The 15,179-nt window shown below is 37.4% G+C and overlaps 1 protein-coding gene across 3 annotated transcripts in view; it reads left to right on the top strand.

Moving 5' to 3' along the window:
• Window positions 1–14,923, top strand: part of LOC109792175 (nuclear pore complex Nup85-like protein) — a 29,398-nt gene extending 14,475 nt beyond the window's left edge. Inside the window, exons 18-19 of one of the 3 annotated variants that reach the window (XR_003803370.2) lie at window positions 9,714–9,770; window positions 10,392–10,460. Coding sequence is in view for 2 of the 3 variants with exons in the window: in XM_020351553.3 (XP_020207142.1) it covers window positions 9,714–9,770; window positions 10,392–10,586 (252 nt within the window). In the remaining variant the exon portion in view is untranslated. Of the gene's footprint in view, window positions 1–7,873; window positions 8,411–9,713; window positions 9,771–10,391 lie in introns of those variants that run through there. The other 2 variants (XM_020351553.3, XM_029270083.2) reach the window with 2 other exon arrangements.
• Window positions 14,924–15,179: the final 256 nt, after the last annotated feature.

The following is a 15,179-nucleotide window of genomic DNA, read 5'->3' as shown; positions in this document are numbered from 1 at the left end:
AACAGTACCATCAGGCCCAACTTTAATGGCGTAGACCCATCTACAACCAACTGGTTGTTTACCAGGAGGGAGTGGAACTAACTCTCACGTACTAATATGTTCAAGAGCCTGCATTTCAACAATCATAGCTTCTCGCCATCCAGGATGATCAAGTGCCTCATGGACATTTTTAGGATAGTTAAAGGAGATATAGAGGAGACAAAAGAACAATATGAGGGAGATAATCGATGATAACACAAAAAATTATAAATAGAATGAGGGTTTCGAGTAGATCGAATACCTTTGCGAAGGGCAATTGGCCATCTTGAACTACCATCACTAGGATCCGTAGTAGGGGGGCCTGATGGTGAAGGGCATGAATTGGGTGGTTCTTCAGGTAGTGTTGAATCAATTTGTTGAGTTCGACGCTGATATGTGAGAAGAGGAGATGAAGTATCTTGAATTGGTCTATTTGTGGACAAGGTGGGTTGAGTGACCTCTTGATTATGGGCTATAGGTTGAAGTGGCATGGATAGATGGGAAGGGATAGGTAGAACTTGTTGGATTGTCACAGAATCATGTGTAGAGGATAGGAAAAAAGGAGTTTGTTCAAAGGTGACATCAGCAGACATGTAAAACTTTTTGGTCTTCGGAGAGTAACACTAGTACCCTTTCTGGAGATGAGAATAGCCTAGAAAAACACACTTAATAGCTCTAGCCAATAACTTATCCAAACCAGGGGAGACATCATGGACGAAACATGTACACCCAAAGACTCTAGGTGAGACATGAAACAAGGGTTCCTTTGGCAAGACAATTGAATAAGGAATTTTATTCTCAAAGAAGAAGATGGCATTCTATTTATTAGAAAATAAGCTATGAGAATTGCATCACCCCAATGATGTAGAGGAACATTGGCATTGAGCATCAGGGTGCTTGCAGTCTCTATAAGGTGTCTATTTTTTCTTTATGCTATTCTATTTTGTTGGGGTGTGTGTGGACATGTAGACTGATGTAAAACACCATGTGAGGATAAAAAGGAAGATAATTCAAAGGAGAAATATTCTTTGGCATTGTCACTTTTAAAAATTTTGATTGTTTTTCCAAATTGATTCTTAATTTCATTGAAGAAAGAAACAAAGATAGACAAAAGTTTAGAACGATCTTTCATTAAGTACACCCAAGTACATCGAGAAAATTCATCAATAAAGGTTACAAAATATCTGAAACCAAAAGATGTTACGCGGCTTGGACCCCAATGTCAGAGTGAATGGTGGTAAAAATCGAGTTATATCTTTTTTCAGTTTGTTTGGGAAAGAATGATGTCAGGCCCCATAAAATAGCTAGCCCAGTCCAACTCAGCCATGGGCCATGGGTATGGAAGACATACAATAGGAGAAATAAAAAATATTAGTAGAAGGGGTAAAAGGGTAATTTATGCAATGAGGGAACGTGGAGTTAGTTACGTTTTGGGTGGATTCTCATTCAGAGGGAGGAGGAAAGAGAAGGGGAGAGTTTTGGGTATTCAGTTAGTAGTGGGTCAGGAGCTGTGCTCTGTGGGTATTGCAGATTCTATCTCTGTAATACATTTCGTTTTCAATAATACAGTATCTTTCAATTTTATTTCTTGGTCTCTGACAATTGGTCCGACTTGCCGGATCTGTTGCCTGGGTCATCAACGAAAGAGTTTATGCCCAAAGGACGTGGAGGAACCTCAGCAGCAATGGACGTTCGTGTAAGCTTGTTGGAGGTCACGGTGCAAAATTTGGCGGAGAACTAGGTGAAAGCCCAATCGGAGTTGCAGAGTCTAATGAATAAGATGATGGAGGAGATGAGGCAAATGGAAGTTCGTTTGTCACGAGGCTCAGGTGGGAATGTTTTGAATGTTGGGTTGTCGGGTTCGAGTGAAAGTGGGTCGCATAATCAAAGTCCCTTGGAGTTGCAAATATTATCCGAATTTCGATCAGCTGTGAAGAAGGTGGAGCTTCCGAGTTTCGATGGCAGTGACCCCGGTGCATGGATATCAAGAGCAGAGACGTATTTTGAAATTCAGGAAACTCGACCTGAGTTGAAGGTGCATTTGGCTAAGATTTGTATGGAGGGACCCACTGTGCACTGGTTCAATCTTTGGTTTGACAGTGAATCTGAACCATCTTGGGAGGGTCTTAAAGTAGCCTTATTGTGGAGGTTCGGAGGAGCGTTCATTGAGAATCCTTTTGAGAGTCTTGCAGAGTTACAACAAGAGGGAACAGTGGCCTCTTATATTGAGGAATTTGAGTACTTCACTTCTCAAGTCCCTAAGATGCCAGAGGAACAATTTATGGCCTATTTCATGCATGGCCTTCGAGCAGAAATTAGGAGGAAGGTCAGAATACATAACCTGACAACAAGGTGAGAATGATGGAGCTTGCAAGGGCGATTGAGGCTGATTTTCTCGAGGAAACTCACTTAAAACCCTTATATAAGAGGGGTTTGGGGGTAGTTGAAGGGAGTCAAAATCGTACTCTGTTTTCTCGTGGTGGAATAGAGTATTCTGCAATGTTAAAATCTGGAGGAAACTTAGGTGGTCAGCAAAGGAGGGAATTTCGTCATGATGAATCAAAGAATAAAGGCTCTAGTGTAAGCAACACAAGTACCGAAGAAAGGCGATTTGGTGGTGGTAGGGATCGTGGGGTGCGTCACTTATCTTATGGAGAATTAATGAAAAGGAAACAAAAAGGGTTGTGTTTTAAATGTGGTCAAAACTTTCACCCAATGCATCAATGTCCCGAGCGTCAACTGAAATTAATTATTGTGGATGAGGAGCAGTTAGAAGGTGGGGAACATGAAGTATTGGCCTTAGAAATGGAGGAGCAGCCACCAGAGGAGCTCACTTGTTCGCTCCTTAGTAGCTGTAATGTAGAAAAGAGGACTGGTTTTCAACCTAAAACCATGAAGATCAAGGGGATGGTTAAAGGCGTTCCTGTGATAATTTTAATTGATAGTGGAGCTTCACATAATTTTCTTTCTACAAGGGTGGGTGGATTCTTTGGGGTTGGATTATGGGCAGACTACAATTGCAAAAGTAACACTGGGGGATGGTAACAAAAAAAATGTGCAAGGACGTTGTAATGGAGTATTGGTGGAATTGGATGAGTTGCAGATAATCATTGACTCTTATGTTTTTGATGTAGGGGATGTGGATTTGATTTTAGGTGTGGAGTGGTTGGCTACTTTAGAGAAAGTAACTACTGATTGGAAGAAACAAATTATGGAATTTAATTATGAGGGGAAGAAGATACAATTGAAGGGAGAAGTCAATCTTGGGAGAGTATTTGACTCTTTGTTTTGCTTTCTAAATCAGGAGGTACAAGAGATAAATGGGGTGATGTGGCCTAGTAAGATTCAAAAGGCAAAAGGGTGTGAAGGTGAAGGATTGACGGATGAGCAGGAGGGAAGGCTGCAACGTATTTTGCAAAATTTTTCAGAAGTGTTTTTAGAGCCTAAAGGCTTACCTCCTAAGAGGACCAAAGAGCATGTGATTGTTTTGAAGCAAGGGGCTGAACCTGTGAATGTGAGACCATATCGATATCCACATTATCAAAAAGAGGAAATAGAAAGGCAAGTGGATGAATTATTGAAGTTTGGAGTCATTAGGCCTAGCACAAGTGCCTATTCAAGCCCGTTGATATTGGTAAGAAAAAAAGACCATACTTGGAGAATGTGTGTTGACTATAGGGCTCTTAATAAAGAGATTATACCTGACAAGTATCCTATACCAGTCATAGAGGAATTGCTTGGTGAATTGAATGGAGCTTCTTATTTCTCTAAGTTGGATCTAAATTCAGGGTATCATCAAATCCGGGTAAGAGAAGAAGATATTCCTAAAACTGCTTTTAGAACACATAATGGCCATTATGAATATCTTGTGATGTCTTTTGGGTTAATGAATGCACCAACAACCTTTCAATCCTTGATGAATGATGTGTTCAGGCATTGTTTAAGGAAGTTTGTTTTGGTGTTTTTTGATGATATATTAGTGTATTGCAGAGATTGGGGGTCTCATATCCAACATTTGGAGAATGTGCTGTCTTGTTTGAAAGAACATGGCTTGGTAGCAAATAAAAAGAATTGTCATTTTGGCAGGAAGACAATAGAATATTTAGGCCATGTAATTTCGGAGGATGGAGTTGCAATGGACCCGGAAAAGGTGAGAAGTGTTTTGGAGTGGCCCGTTCCAAAAGGGGTAAAAGGTGTTAGGGGTTTCTTGGGATTGACCGGGTATTACAGAAAATTCATTAAAGATTATGGCAAAATTGCTAAACCTCTAACAGATTTAACAAGGAAGGAAGGATTTCATTGGGGGGAACAAGCTCAAACGGCTTTTGAGAGGCTAAAGAAGGCTATGACAGAGGCACCAGTTTTGAGGCTACCAGATTTCACAAAAGAATTTGTGATAGAATGTGATGCTGCGGGAAGAGGGTTGGGTGCTGTTTTGATGCAAGAGGGTCGACCCGTGGCCTATTTTAGTAAATCTCTTTCTGAAGGAAATTTGGCAAAATCGACTTACCACAAAGAGCTCATGGCACTAGCTTTGTCAATTCAACATTGGAGACCGTATCTTTAAGGGAGACATTTTAAGGTTTTTTCTAATCAAAGGAGTTTGAAACAATTGTTGGGGCAGAGAATTTCTACCCCTGATCAATAATGTTGGCTCACTAAATTGTTGGGGTATGATTTTGAGGTGATTTATAAGCCTGGTCCTCAAAATAAAGCTGTAGATGCTTTGTCTAGGAGTAAGGAAGAAGTGGAATTACAAGTTCTGGTTTCTAAACCAGAATGGTTGGACTCAAGTATGGTGCAAGAAGAAATTCATCATGATTCTTACTTGCAGAGGGTGGTTTCAGATTTGCACAAAGACCCCACATCTAGGCCGGGATTTTCTATAAAACATGATATTCTTTTCTATTATGGCAGGTTGGTCATTTCAGCAAATTCTTCTTGGATTCCAATTCTCTTACATGAGTTTCAAAGCACACCTACGGGTGGTCATTCTGGCTACTATAGACATATAGAAGATTGGCTGAAAATGTTTATTGGTGTGGCATGAAGAAGAGAGTTCAAGATTTTGTTAAAGAGTGTGACATTTGCCAACGATAGAAATACCAAGCTCAATGTCCATCTGGGTTGCTGCAACCATTAGATATACCAGAACAAATTTGGGAAGATGTAAGCATTGATTTTGTTACTGCTCTCCCTAAGTCCAAGGGACTTGATACCATACTAGTTGTGGTGGATCGACTCTCTAAATATGCTCATTTTCTTTCCCTTCGACATCCATTTACAGCTAAAACAATGGCTGATTTGTTTGTGAAGGAAGTGGTAAAATTGCATGGGATTCCCAAGTCTATAGTCAGTGACAGGGATCCCCTTTTTCTAAGTCATTTTTGGACTCAATTATTCAAATCCCAAGGCACCAAGCTTAGGATGAGTTCTTATCATCCAGAAACTGATGGCCAAACAAAGATTATTAACAAGTGTTTGGAAACTTATCTCAGGTGTTTTTGCTCTGAACAGCCTAAGACTTGGGTCAATTGGTTGCACTGGGCAGAATGTTGGTATAACACCACTTTTCATGTCACGATAGGGGTCAGTTCTTTTCAAGCAGTATATGGCAGGAAACCTCCTACATTGGTGCAGTATGTTACGGGTGAAACCAAAGTAGAATCAGTTGAGAAGGAGCTTATTGATAGGGATGAGGCACTTAGGCAGTTACGGTATCATCTACAGCGAGCTCAAGGACATATCAAGAAGTATGCAGATAGGAAAAGGAGTCATCACTCCTATGAAGTGGGAGATTGGGTTTTTCTCAAGCTAAGACCACACAAACAACAAAGTTTGGCACAAAGAATTAATCCTAAATTGGCTGCTCGGTTCTATGGGCCTTACCAAATTGAGAAGAAGATAGGGGCGGTAGCATATCAGTTAAAGCTTCCTTCACATTCCAAAATTCATCCCATTTTTCATATTTCTCAACTTAAGAAAGCTGTTGGCAACTACCAAGAGACCGTGGACTTACCTGCAGGTTTGGAAGCGGAAGTGTTTGAGAACATTACACCTGAGCAGATTTTGGCAGTTCAACAAAGACAGAAAAACGGGGTTCTTGTTCCATACTGGTTGGTCAAGTGGTGTGGGAAACCTGTTGAGGAGGCAACCTGGGAAGAAGCATTTACTATTACCAATCAATTTCCTGATGTACGCCTTGAGGACAAGGCTATTGTTGAAGGAGAGGGCAATGTCAAGCCCCATAAAATAGCTAGCCCAGTCCAACTCAGCCATGGGCCATGGGTATGGAAGACATACAATAGGAGAAATAAAAAATATTAGTAGAAGGGGTAAAAGGGGAATTTATGCAATGAGGGAACGTGGAGTTAGTTACGTTTTGGGTGGATTCTCATTTAGAGGGAGGATGAAAGAGAAGGGGAGAGTTTTTGGGTATTCAGTTAGTTGTGGGTCAGGAGCTGTGCTCTGTGGGTATTGCAGATTCTATCTCTGTAATACATTTCATTTTCAATAATACAGTATCTTTCAATTTTATTTCTTGGTCCCTGACGATGATCTAACATGTTTGCCTAGTTGACATGACTCAAAACCTAACTCTTCCAATGGCTTGAGACTAGGAACTAAGAGTTTCAACTTGGACAAACTTGGATGACCCAAACAATCATGCAAAAGCTTGGGTGGCAAAACAGCAACACAAGAGGCAGATGGTTGCATTCCAAAATAGTAGAGACCACCAAATTCATGTCCTACGCCAATCATCCTGCTCGTACCACGTTCCTGAATGACACAAGATTCAACATTAAAAGTTACTTAACAGTTTAAGGATTTAGCCAATTGACTCAAAGAGATTAAATTGAAAGGACAATTAGGGACAAACAAAACAGATTTTAAATTTAACAAGGGAGAAAGGGAAACTTGACCAATTCCTTTGGGAACAATTTTGGATCCATCTGGTAAGGTAATAAGATGGAGTGATTTAAGAGGAGACATGGAAGAAAACATAGAGTCATTACTAGCTATGTGATTAGAGGCACCTGAATCAATGATCCATGGACTTTGACTTGTAGTTAATTGAGAAATACAGGCTGTAGAAACAGTAGTGGTAGAGGAAGATTGAGCTTGGCTCATGGCTTTACATTGAAGATATTCTTGATAGTCATCTTCAGGAATCTTCCTATCAGATTTTTCTGATCAGACTTGGATAGATTTGCTGTCTTTTCTGGAAAACCATGGAGAGAGTAAGAATTCTCTTGAGTATGACCCATCCTTTTGCAGTAGGAACATTGAGGACGACCACTTCTCTTCCTCGGTTTCCACGACCACCTCTTCCCTTGGAAGAGACCATAGTAGAAGCTTCAACAATGGCAATAGAACTTTCGTTCTTGGCTTCAGTTGGAACCCGAAGCAATCTAGTAACTAGGTTGTCCATTGAGAGAATTTCATGACCGGTCAGGAGTTGATCACGAACATGATTAAAATTTGAATACAAGGTTCATAAAATCATCACCATATATAGCCTATCAAGTTTTTTCTTCATTCCTTCCAATGACTCATCATCAAGAAACAATTTTAGTTCATCCATAGTTGCTTGAGCTTCAACCACATGAGAAACCATATCATGACTAGTTTGTCTCAGAGAGGCTAATTTTTGTGCAACATCATATAGCCTTTGAATGTCATTAGCATAAATATTTTGAGTCTTCTTCCAAAAGGAGCAACAGGTTTTAAAGGCTCTAAGTGTTCCCAATATATTGGATTTGTAGGATTGCCACAACACCACACATAACTGAAAATCAATCTTCTTCCACTGAGCTTTATTCTCTGTTGACCGCTAAATGTCTTCCTTTTGTAGGTGGTCAGTGTCATTGACCAAGAAACCAAAGTTCTACAGATGCAGCCCATGACAGATAGTTCTTCCCATTCAACTTTTCTATAGTAATAGTATGTGTACCAGCAATAGCAAGGGCAGGTCCTGAAGCAGCCATGGAAGAAGACAAGAAATAGAGACAAGGAGAAGGAGATGAATAGTGACCGCGACCCAAACAACCACTTGGAACAGTACACAAAGGTCTAAAACAGACCCAGAAAGTGTAGACAAGTACAACACTGGCTCGTGGCGGACTTCCGGCAACCAGAAGGCAGGGCATGAGATACATGCTCTTGGCAGAACAAAAACTTGGGGTAGCGCGTGCGGGCGCGTGGTGGCTTCGATGCCCTCGAAACCAATAGGGTTGGTCGCTCTCAATGAGGCGCACCAAACCCTAAGGTTGCCGGAAAAGTTAGTCACCGGCGACCGGTGGCGGAGGACGGTGGAGGACAGCAGCGGACGCGCGGCGGACAGCGGCGAATGACAGAGCGGGATCGGACCCGCTCTGATACCAACTTGAATGTTAGGATCTAAGAAAAATAGTGTGTATGACACACTTTGCTTTCCTTTTCTCTATATATCAATATAGAAGATTGAGTACATAGATTGGAAAGGCCTAGGAGTCTAAGACATCACATCAGACATACAAAAGAAATATTAATAAATAGAAAAGGCTTTTCTAATAAGCTATTCTAACATAGGATTTACAAGAAATTATTGTAATCAATGACCTTTGGTTATAGGTTCAACCTGTTGACACCATAGCAAATAATTCTTCAAATCAAGCTTGTCTGAAACAGTGAGAGAATGTAATGGCATTTGAAGCAATATCCATGAGAGGTGGCGGGGAAGGAGGAGGAAAAAGCGGAAGTTATGGGTGAGAGATCGACCTTGATCTCGATACTATATTGAGAGGATTGAATTTGTATTATTAATCTGGTGAAAAATAATTTTCACTTAATGATACAAGAAAGAGATGCATCCTTATATAGATCCTGAAGTATACATGACAAGCTTACAAAAGGAGCTAACTAAGTAACTGATAACAAATAACTGACAAATGCTTAGAAGAGAAGCTAACTAACTAACAAAACAGCCATTTACAATACAACAGCCCATACAGAAAAGATATAACAGAGTAAAATGCTATATACTCTAATAATATTTTTTAACAAAATTATTTTTTTGTTGTTACATTTTAATTTTTAAAAATTAAAAAACTATTGACTTCTTTCTGCCCGCTTTCATGGCTCATTTGGAGGAAATAATTTTTTGTGGGACCCACAACATTTGCTTCTTATTTTCCCCTTAAACAGACATCAGAAATTTGGTATTTTCCCCTATTTCCTTCCCGCTGAATTTGCTGAAGCGAGTACGGGGATTTAATGACCAGTTTATATGGAATAAATCATGAATGTCTCACAGAATGACAGCATGAGAGACTGGAATTACCAGCAAAAAACAAGGTTAAAACCAAATGCAGTATACCGGTTAAATTTCTCTCTAGTGTTGGATAGTCCTTTCTATTTTGCCACCTCTTTAATATCTGTTATTAGGAATATTAAAAGACACAACAAGTTGGGGGTTAATTTTTGGAGGGAGAAAGGAAGAGAAGAGCCCAGAATGAGAGCTATGCAATGATCACTTTCAGTTGTTTCAGCATTGTTCCTTGTACTTCCATGTCAATCTCTTAACCCCCTTGTTGGGGGTCCAGAGATAGGGGAATTTTGTGGATAAATTTTTCATATACCAAATTCTGATAAAGTCCTATTGGCTATTAGTTAGCTTACTAATTCAAAATGTGATATTTCGTTTCATTCTGCAGCTTATGAAAAATCCATCGACCCCTCAGCGCTTTTGGCTGCCTCTTCTGCATGATTCGGTGAGCTTATTTAAACTGTTAATTATATTCTTGTGTTAACATGTAAATGATAACCTCTTAAAATACCTTTGATTATTGTTTCTTTCTTTTACTGTGCATTAAGTGGACCCGATGTAAATCATTGTGCTGAAATATATCTATCTCGCCCGGTTTTAACTATTCTTATCATATTTTTCCTTTTAGAAATACCATTTGGCACAAGCTTTAACTGTAGTCTTAGTCTACTCTATGCTGATTTGTTATCTTTTAACCACTAATATCTTGTTATTTCTAGCCTTGATAATGAGTTTTCTTGAATAAAGCATCCACCATTCGGTAGAAATCATTCCACATGCTATTAAAGATTCAGTAATTTGGGTTAATTCAATACTATGATCTTTCTTGATTCTAGAGCTCTTAGTACTTGTGAGTTGGAAATCTAATATACTAATTTGCAACCATATATTTTTTTAATTGTTTTTTTTACGTCATCTTTGCCTCTCACATCATGGTTGATTCTCATATCATTGATTTTTGCATGTTATATTTGTAGCATGTGTACTTTACATTTCCAATAATATGTTCTGCTGTATATTTTGCATTAGCCTGTATCTTTGCCTTATTTGTTTCCTTTGGGAACAGTTAAAGCTGCTTAATTGGCAGGATTGCCCTCTTCTAAGTGTCTCCGAGACCAATCTTCTGTTGAACAAACTTCAAGAGTTATCGCTGGCAAAACTGTGCGCCCACTATACTGAACCTAGCTTACCTCCTAATGCACTAAGCTCTATTAGGCTTGCTCTAGCTACAAATCTTGGTCGAGCCATACTTGATGAATAGTCTAACCAATATATATGTTAGTGGCAGATGAATAGAAATATCATTGAACCACCTTTGGCTTTCAGAAGGCACGTGGAAGAGGTTTTTGCTATTCTCCAACGGTTATCACTTGTAAATTTGTAAGTTGTATTTCATTTGAAGAATCAAAATCATTGTTTCAGCAAGAATTTTAACCCACTTAATTGTTTATCTTTTTAAGAATTAAGTTGTTAGTAAATTGGGGAGAGTTTAGCCAATTTTGCTTTTTCTTATAAAAAAATCCAGTACAAGGAAGGAATCAAGCCAGCTACCCTGAAAAGAATTAAGCGCATGTTCGTATCGCCATTGTTACTCATATAGTGTTTATTTTAATGCACTCTTAACATGTAAGTAACAAGTGGGATCTTTTGCAAACATACTTTTGAGGCTCGTGGATGGTAACTTAGTAAAACCAGATAAGCATAAGATGGAGTTTATACGTATCATTGTCTGGAATTATTGTATATTTTTTACAGTAAGAAAATAATTTCCTATAAAAGAATATATATTTATATTATAGCTAGTGTGAGTAGAGATTGAAGATGACAGCAATACGATGGAGAAGGATATGCTACCTAGGTTTCAAATGATGCTTATTTTTGCAAGGCTTATTTGATCATTGAACTTGTTTTTGGTTAAGAATGCCTTCTATCAATGTCTTGGCCGAAAAGTGTTACCGATACATTTTTTAATCCTCTCTTTCTGATACAGTTTCTTAGTTAAAATTTGAGTTTCGTTAGTTTTAGAATAAGACCCACCATAAGGAATGTGACTCTTATTTAGTGACTTCTACATAAATTTTAGTAATAGCTTTTTTCTATAAAGAGTATATTAATTATTGGTATTTATTTATCTTTGATACAAGTTAAGAATGCTTTGAGTTTCTTTATTGAAAAATCTCTTCATTGGAGAAGTTTTCAAAAGTTGTTGTAAGTTTTTATTTTAACAGACTCTTAAGACTAAAAGTATCAATAACTTCTACTTGAAATTTACTTCCTAGGCTAATAGACCGTGGCCTTAGTCTTGTATTATTGGAAATAGAGAAGTGATTCCTGAGATTCCTATATATTTGTTGAAAGTGGTAGTTTTAACGTTATTGTTTGGAGACATACTAATCATGATTGAACTCGGTACAATAGTATTATATCTCAACAAACCAAAACACAAAACTAAAGGCACAAAACCAAAGGCTCTCAGAAAATGAATGTTGAAGATTTAGGGTTTTCTGGGTACATTTTCCTTACTTTTTACGGTTTCGACTTTTGTGGGTAGTGTGCAACTAACTCCCTTTTCCCAATTGAATCTAAATTTTTTCTGTATATCTACAAATGTAATTACACATTTTATATGTTTATATATATATATATTGTTATGGGAATCACCAGAACTGTCCTGGAGTCAAGGTCTTTGGTGAACGTGGGTGGGGATTTTATGTTAATATTGTGGAAATGGGAAGGTTCTAACACGCTGGAGACGGTCACCAAAGTTTGTTGTTTGAGTCTGGGAACATAATTGCCCTTGAGACAATAACCAATTGCCGTACACACTAGGAGCAATGAAACTATGGTTGCAAGCATGTTATTGTTGTTTAAGAACATGTTTTGAGCGAGTTGACTCAATGAGTTGTGGGGCGACTTAAATTGACTCAGAAGGAAACGAGCTCGGTGGGGTGCTAATTACGTAACAAGATGAGATCGGAAGGGGAACAATGCATTAGCCAATCTCCATCAACAAAAAGCAAAGAAATGTTACATGAAGAGACAAACTTAAGGTATGGTTCTATAGTCGCAGAGGTACGACAACGAAGGTTGGGGAAGAACAATTTGGATCCAAGTGGAGAAAATGAGTCGGGTACACATTACCCCAGGAAATTGGGAAAAATGAACCCATGTCATTTTATAAGCATTAAAAAAGAAAAAATATGACAGTATCATACTATTTCCCAGTTGGTGCTTCAATAATCCTCAGTGTTCACTTTTTAATTCTTTTATTTGGCGATTAGGAAAACTTTCGCACCGTAGGATTTATGATGTGCTTGCCCACACTGGCTACCCTCACAAAATAAATACAAGAAGATTTGTAAAGGTGTAATGTGATCGGTAGAATTCTAACAATATTATTTGGAAATCTCTACTAATTTATTAGGAGAAAAAATAATTGGTCTACAAAAATACATTGTACTTAACCTTTAACCAATATTACAATTAATAGTCTAATAATATATGTACAGGACATTACATAAAAACTATCGATATTAAAAGGATCACGATTCATCAAGTTCAATTGAGGAGTATATTATAAGGAAAATACAATTGTAAAGAGTAAGATTGGACATATATTTATATTAAATCAAAAATTAGATGTATCTGAACTAATTCAAAATTCGGATTGATTTAAATTGGATTGCAATAATGAACATCTAATAAATTTGAAATGAATTACAAATTTTGATGTTGAAGATCTAATTCAATATGATCCAATCGATTAATTATTATATATTATTATTATTATTTATATTTTTATAAAGGTTAAGAGTTTACATGTAAAAAAAAGTATGGAATTTGAACTAAATACCTGACTCAACTTTTCACTCATGCTTAATATTATAACATTTTAGTTGACACTTTACAGTCCACATATACTTCTATAGTTATATACTTCTATTTGCTTGATTATGAAGTATATATACATATTACGTCAAACATAGTGGCTTTATATATGCATTGCTCTAATGATTATGTGATTGATTCTCTGGATGAGTTAATTTATTTTGGATTTTTAAATATGGTTATATATACATTGCGTTAATGGTTATGGTGTTATGCATTGCAAGCTCATAAAAAAATTAATTCCCAACCCTTGCTCCACTTGACCATCATGTCTTGCATATCCCATTCGCACCTATTGATTGTATATGCACTTGCGAATTTATTTTGCTTAAGGGTCTTGTGCACCATTAATAGCTTTAACAGTTTATACTTATATAATTCTATTCGATTGATTATGCATTGTTTATAAACTAGTATGTCAAATGGAGTGGCTTTATATATGCACTGTACTAATGATTTTGCGATTGGTTGTTAATTTATTATGGGTTTTTAAATATGGTTATATATGCATTGCATTAATGGTTATGGTGTTATGCATGCAAGCTTATAAAAAAATATTTCCCTAGTATGTCTAACACACTTGACCATTACATCCTGTATGTCCCATTCGCACCTGGCGATTGCAATTACACCTGCTGGTTTATTTTGCTTAAGGATCTTGTGCACCATTAATATCTTTAACAATCCTTGTTTCTTAGTTTTTTCTTCCTGTTATAATGTTCATAATATCCTGTTAAACTTATGCATTAAAATAGAAATATCGAATTCGTACTTAAATCAGTGGCTACCTTTACTTTCTTTTTGTATTGTTATTACCTTGCTAGTTAGGATTAAATATCTTCCCACTTAACAAAGTTGTTGTCTCTCAATCATAAAGCTATGACACGAGCTACAAAGTGCAAGTTTGCTTAAGGATCAATTAAAAATACAATTGAAGAGAAAACGAAGAGAACTTACGAGAAATGTATTAGATATATGGAGATTGAAGTTGAAGATTGTTAGCAATCAGACCACAGCCCAATTGGCCAATGCAAGGCCCAACCGGACTACTACCACACCAGCCCATTTGAAGGATTACATCCCATAAAGCTCACTATGTCAGCATGTTCTAGAATTGCCTAGTCACCATATTTGCCTGTTATTTTCGTTTCATGTTTCTAGAAGTGCTTAGTCACCTTGTTTGCTTGTTTTCGTTTCGTAAGATTCCTTGCCTACAAATCAGGAGGACCCTCTGATTGTAACCAATTTTGTTTTGCGTGTTTTGTAATGGCTATATATGGCCTTTCGAATGAATGAAAAGGTAGGCTTAAAATCAAATATCTCCCTCCTTTCTGCTATCCACTCTCAGGGGTTCCCTTAGCCATCAACTAAGGAAGAAACACCTAACAAAGATGATCATAGACATTTTGAGGTGTGGAGAGCAAAGTCAGGAAGGTATCATGTTATTTCTCGGATGGCTAGAGATATTTTACCAATTCCTATATCCGTTGTTTCATCTAAGGCAACATTTAGCACTAGTGAGTGTGTTCTTGATCCCTATCGTAGTTCCTTGAATCCGACCATATAAGAGGCTTTGATCGACACTCAATAAACTAGTTAAGGTCCTCTAACTCTAAGATTGCTTGTAAGTTAAATGTTGCAGTTGCTATAGCCATAAAAGTTGAAATAAGCATGAACGTATGAAAATTCTTATTTTAATTTTTACTTTAATCTTATATTTTAGTTACTAATATATTTTATTTTCTCAAATTATTAGATGTGTCATTAGTGACAGAACATAAGGAGCTAGAAGTAACAATGTTTTTGATACTAGGGTATATAATTTACATTTGTTTACTATTAGAGTTTAAATTTGATTTGTTTAACTTTGTATACTCGAATTGCAGTTTGAACTTACGGGTTGACACTTGGTAGATTTTTGGAGATGGCAGGTAGTAGATTTTTTAGTGTTGTTAGATGGCAGTTT

Source organism: Cajanus cajan, chromosome 9 (assembly GCF_000230855.2).
Source record: "Cajanus cajan strain Asha chromosome 9, NIPB_CcT2T_4, whole genome shotgun sequence".
NCBI lineage: Eukaryota > Viridiplantae > Streptophyta > Magnoliopsida > Fabales > Fabaceae > Cajanus > Cajanus cajan.
The sequence above is the reverse complement of the archived record's forward strand: the minus strand, read 5'-3'. Positions and strand labels throughout refer to the sequence as shown.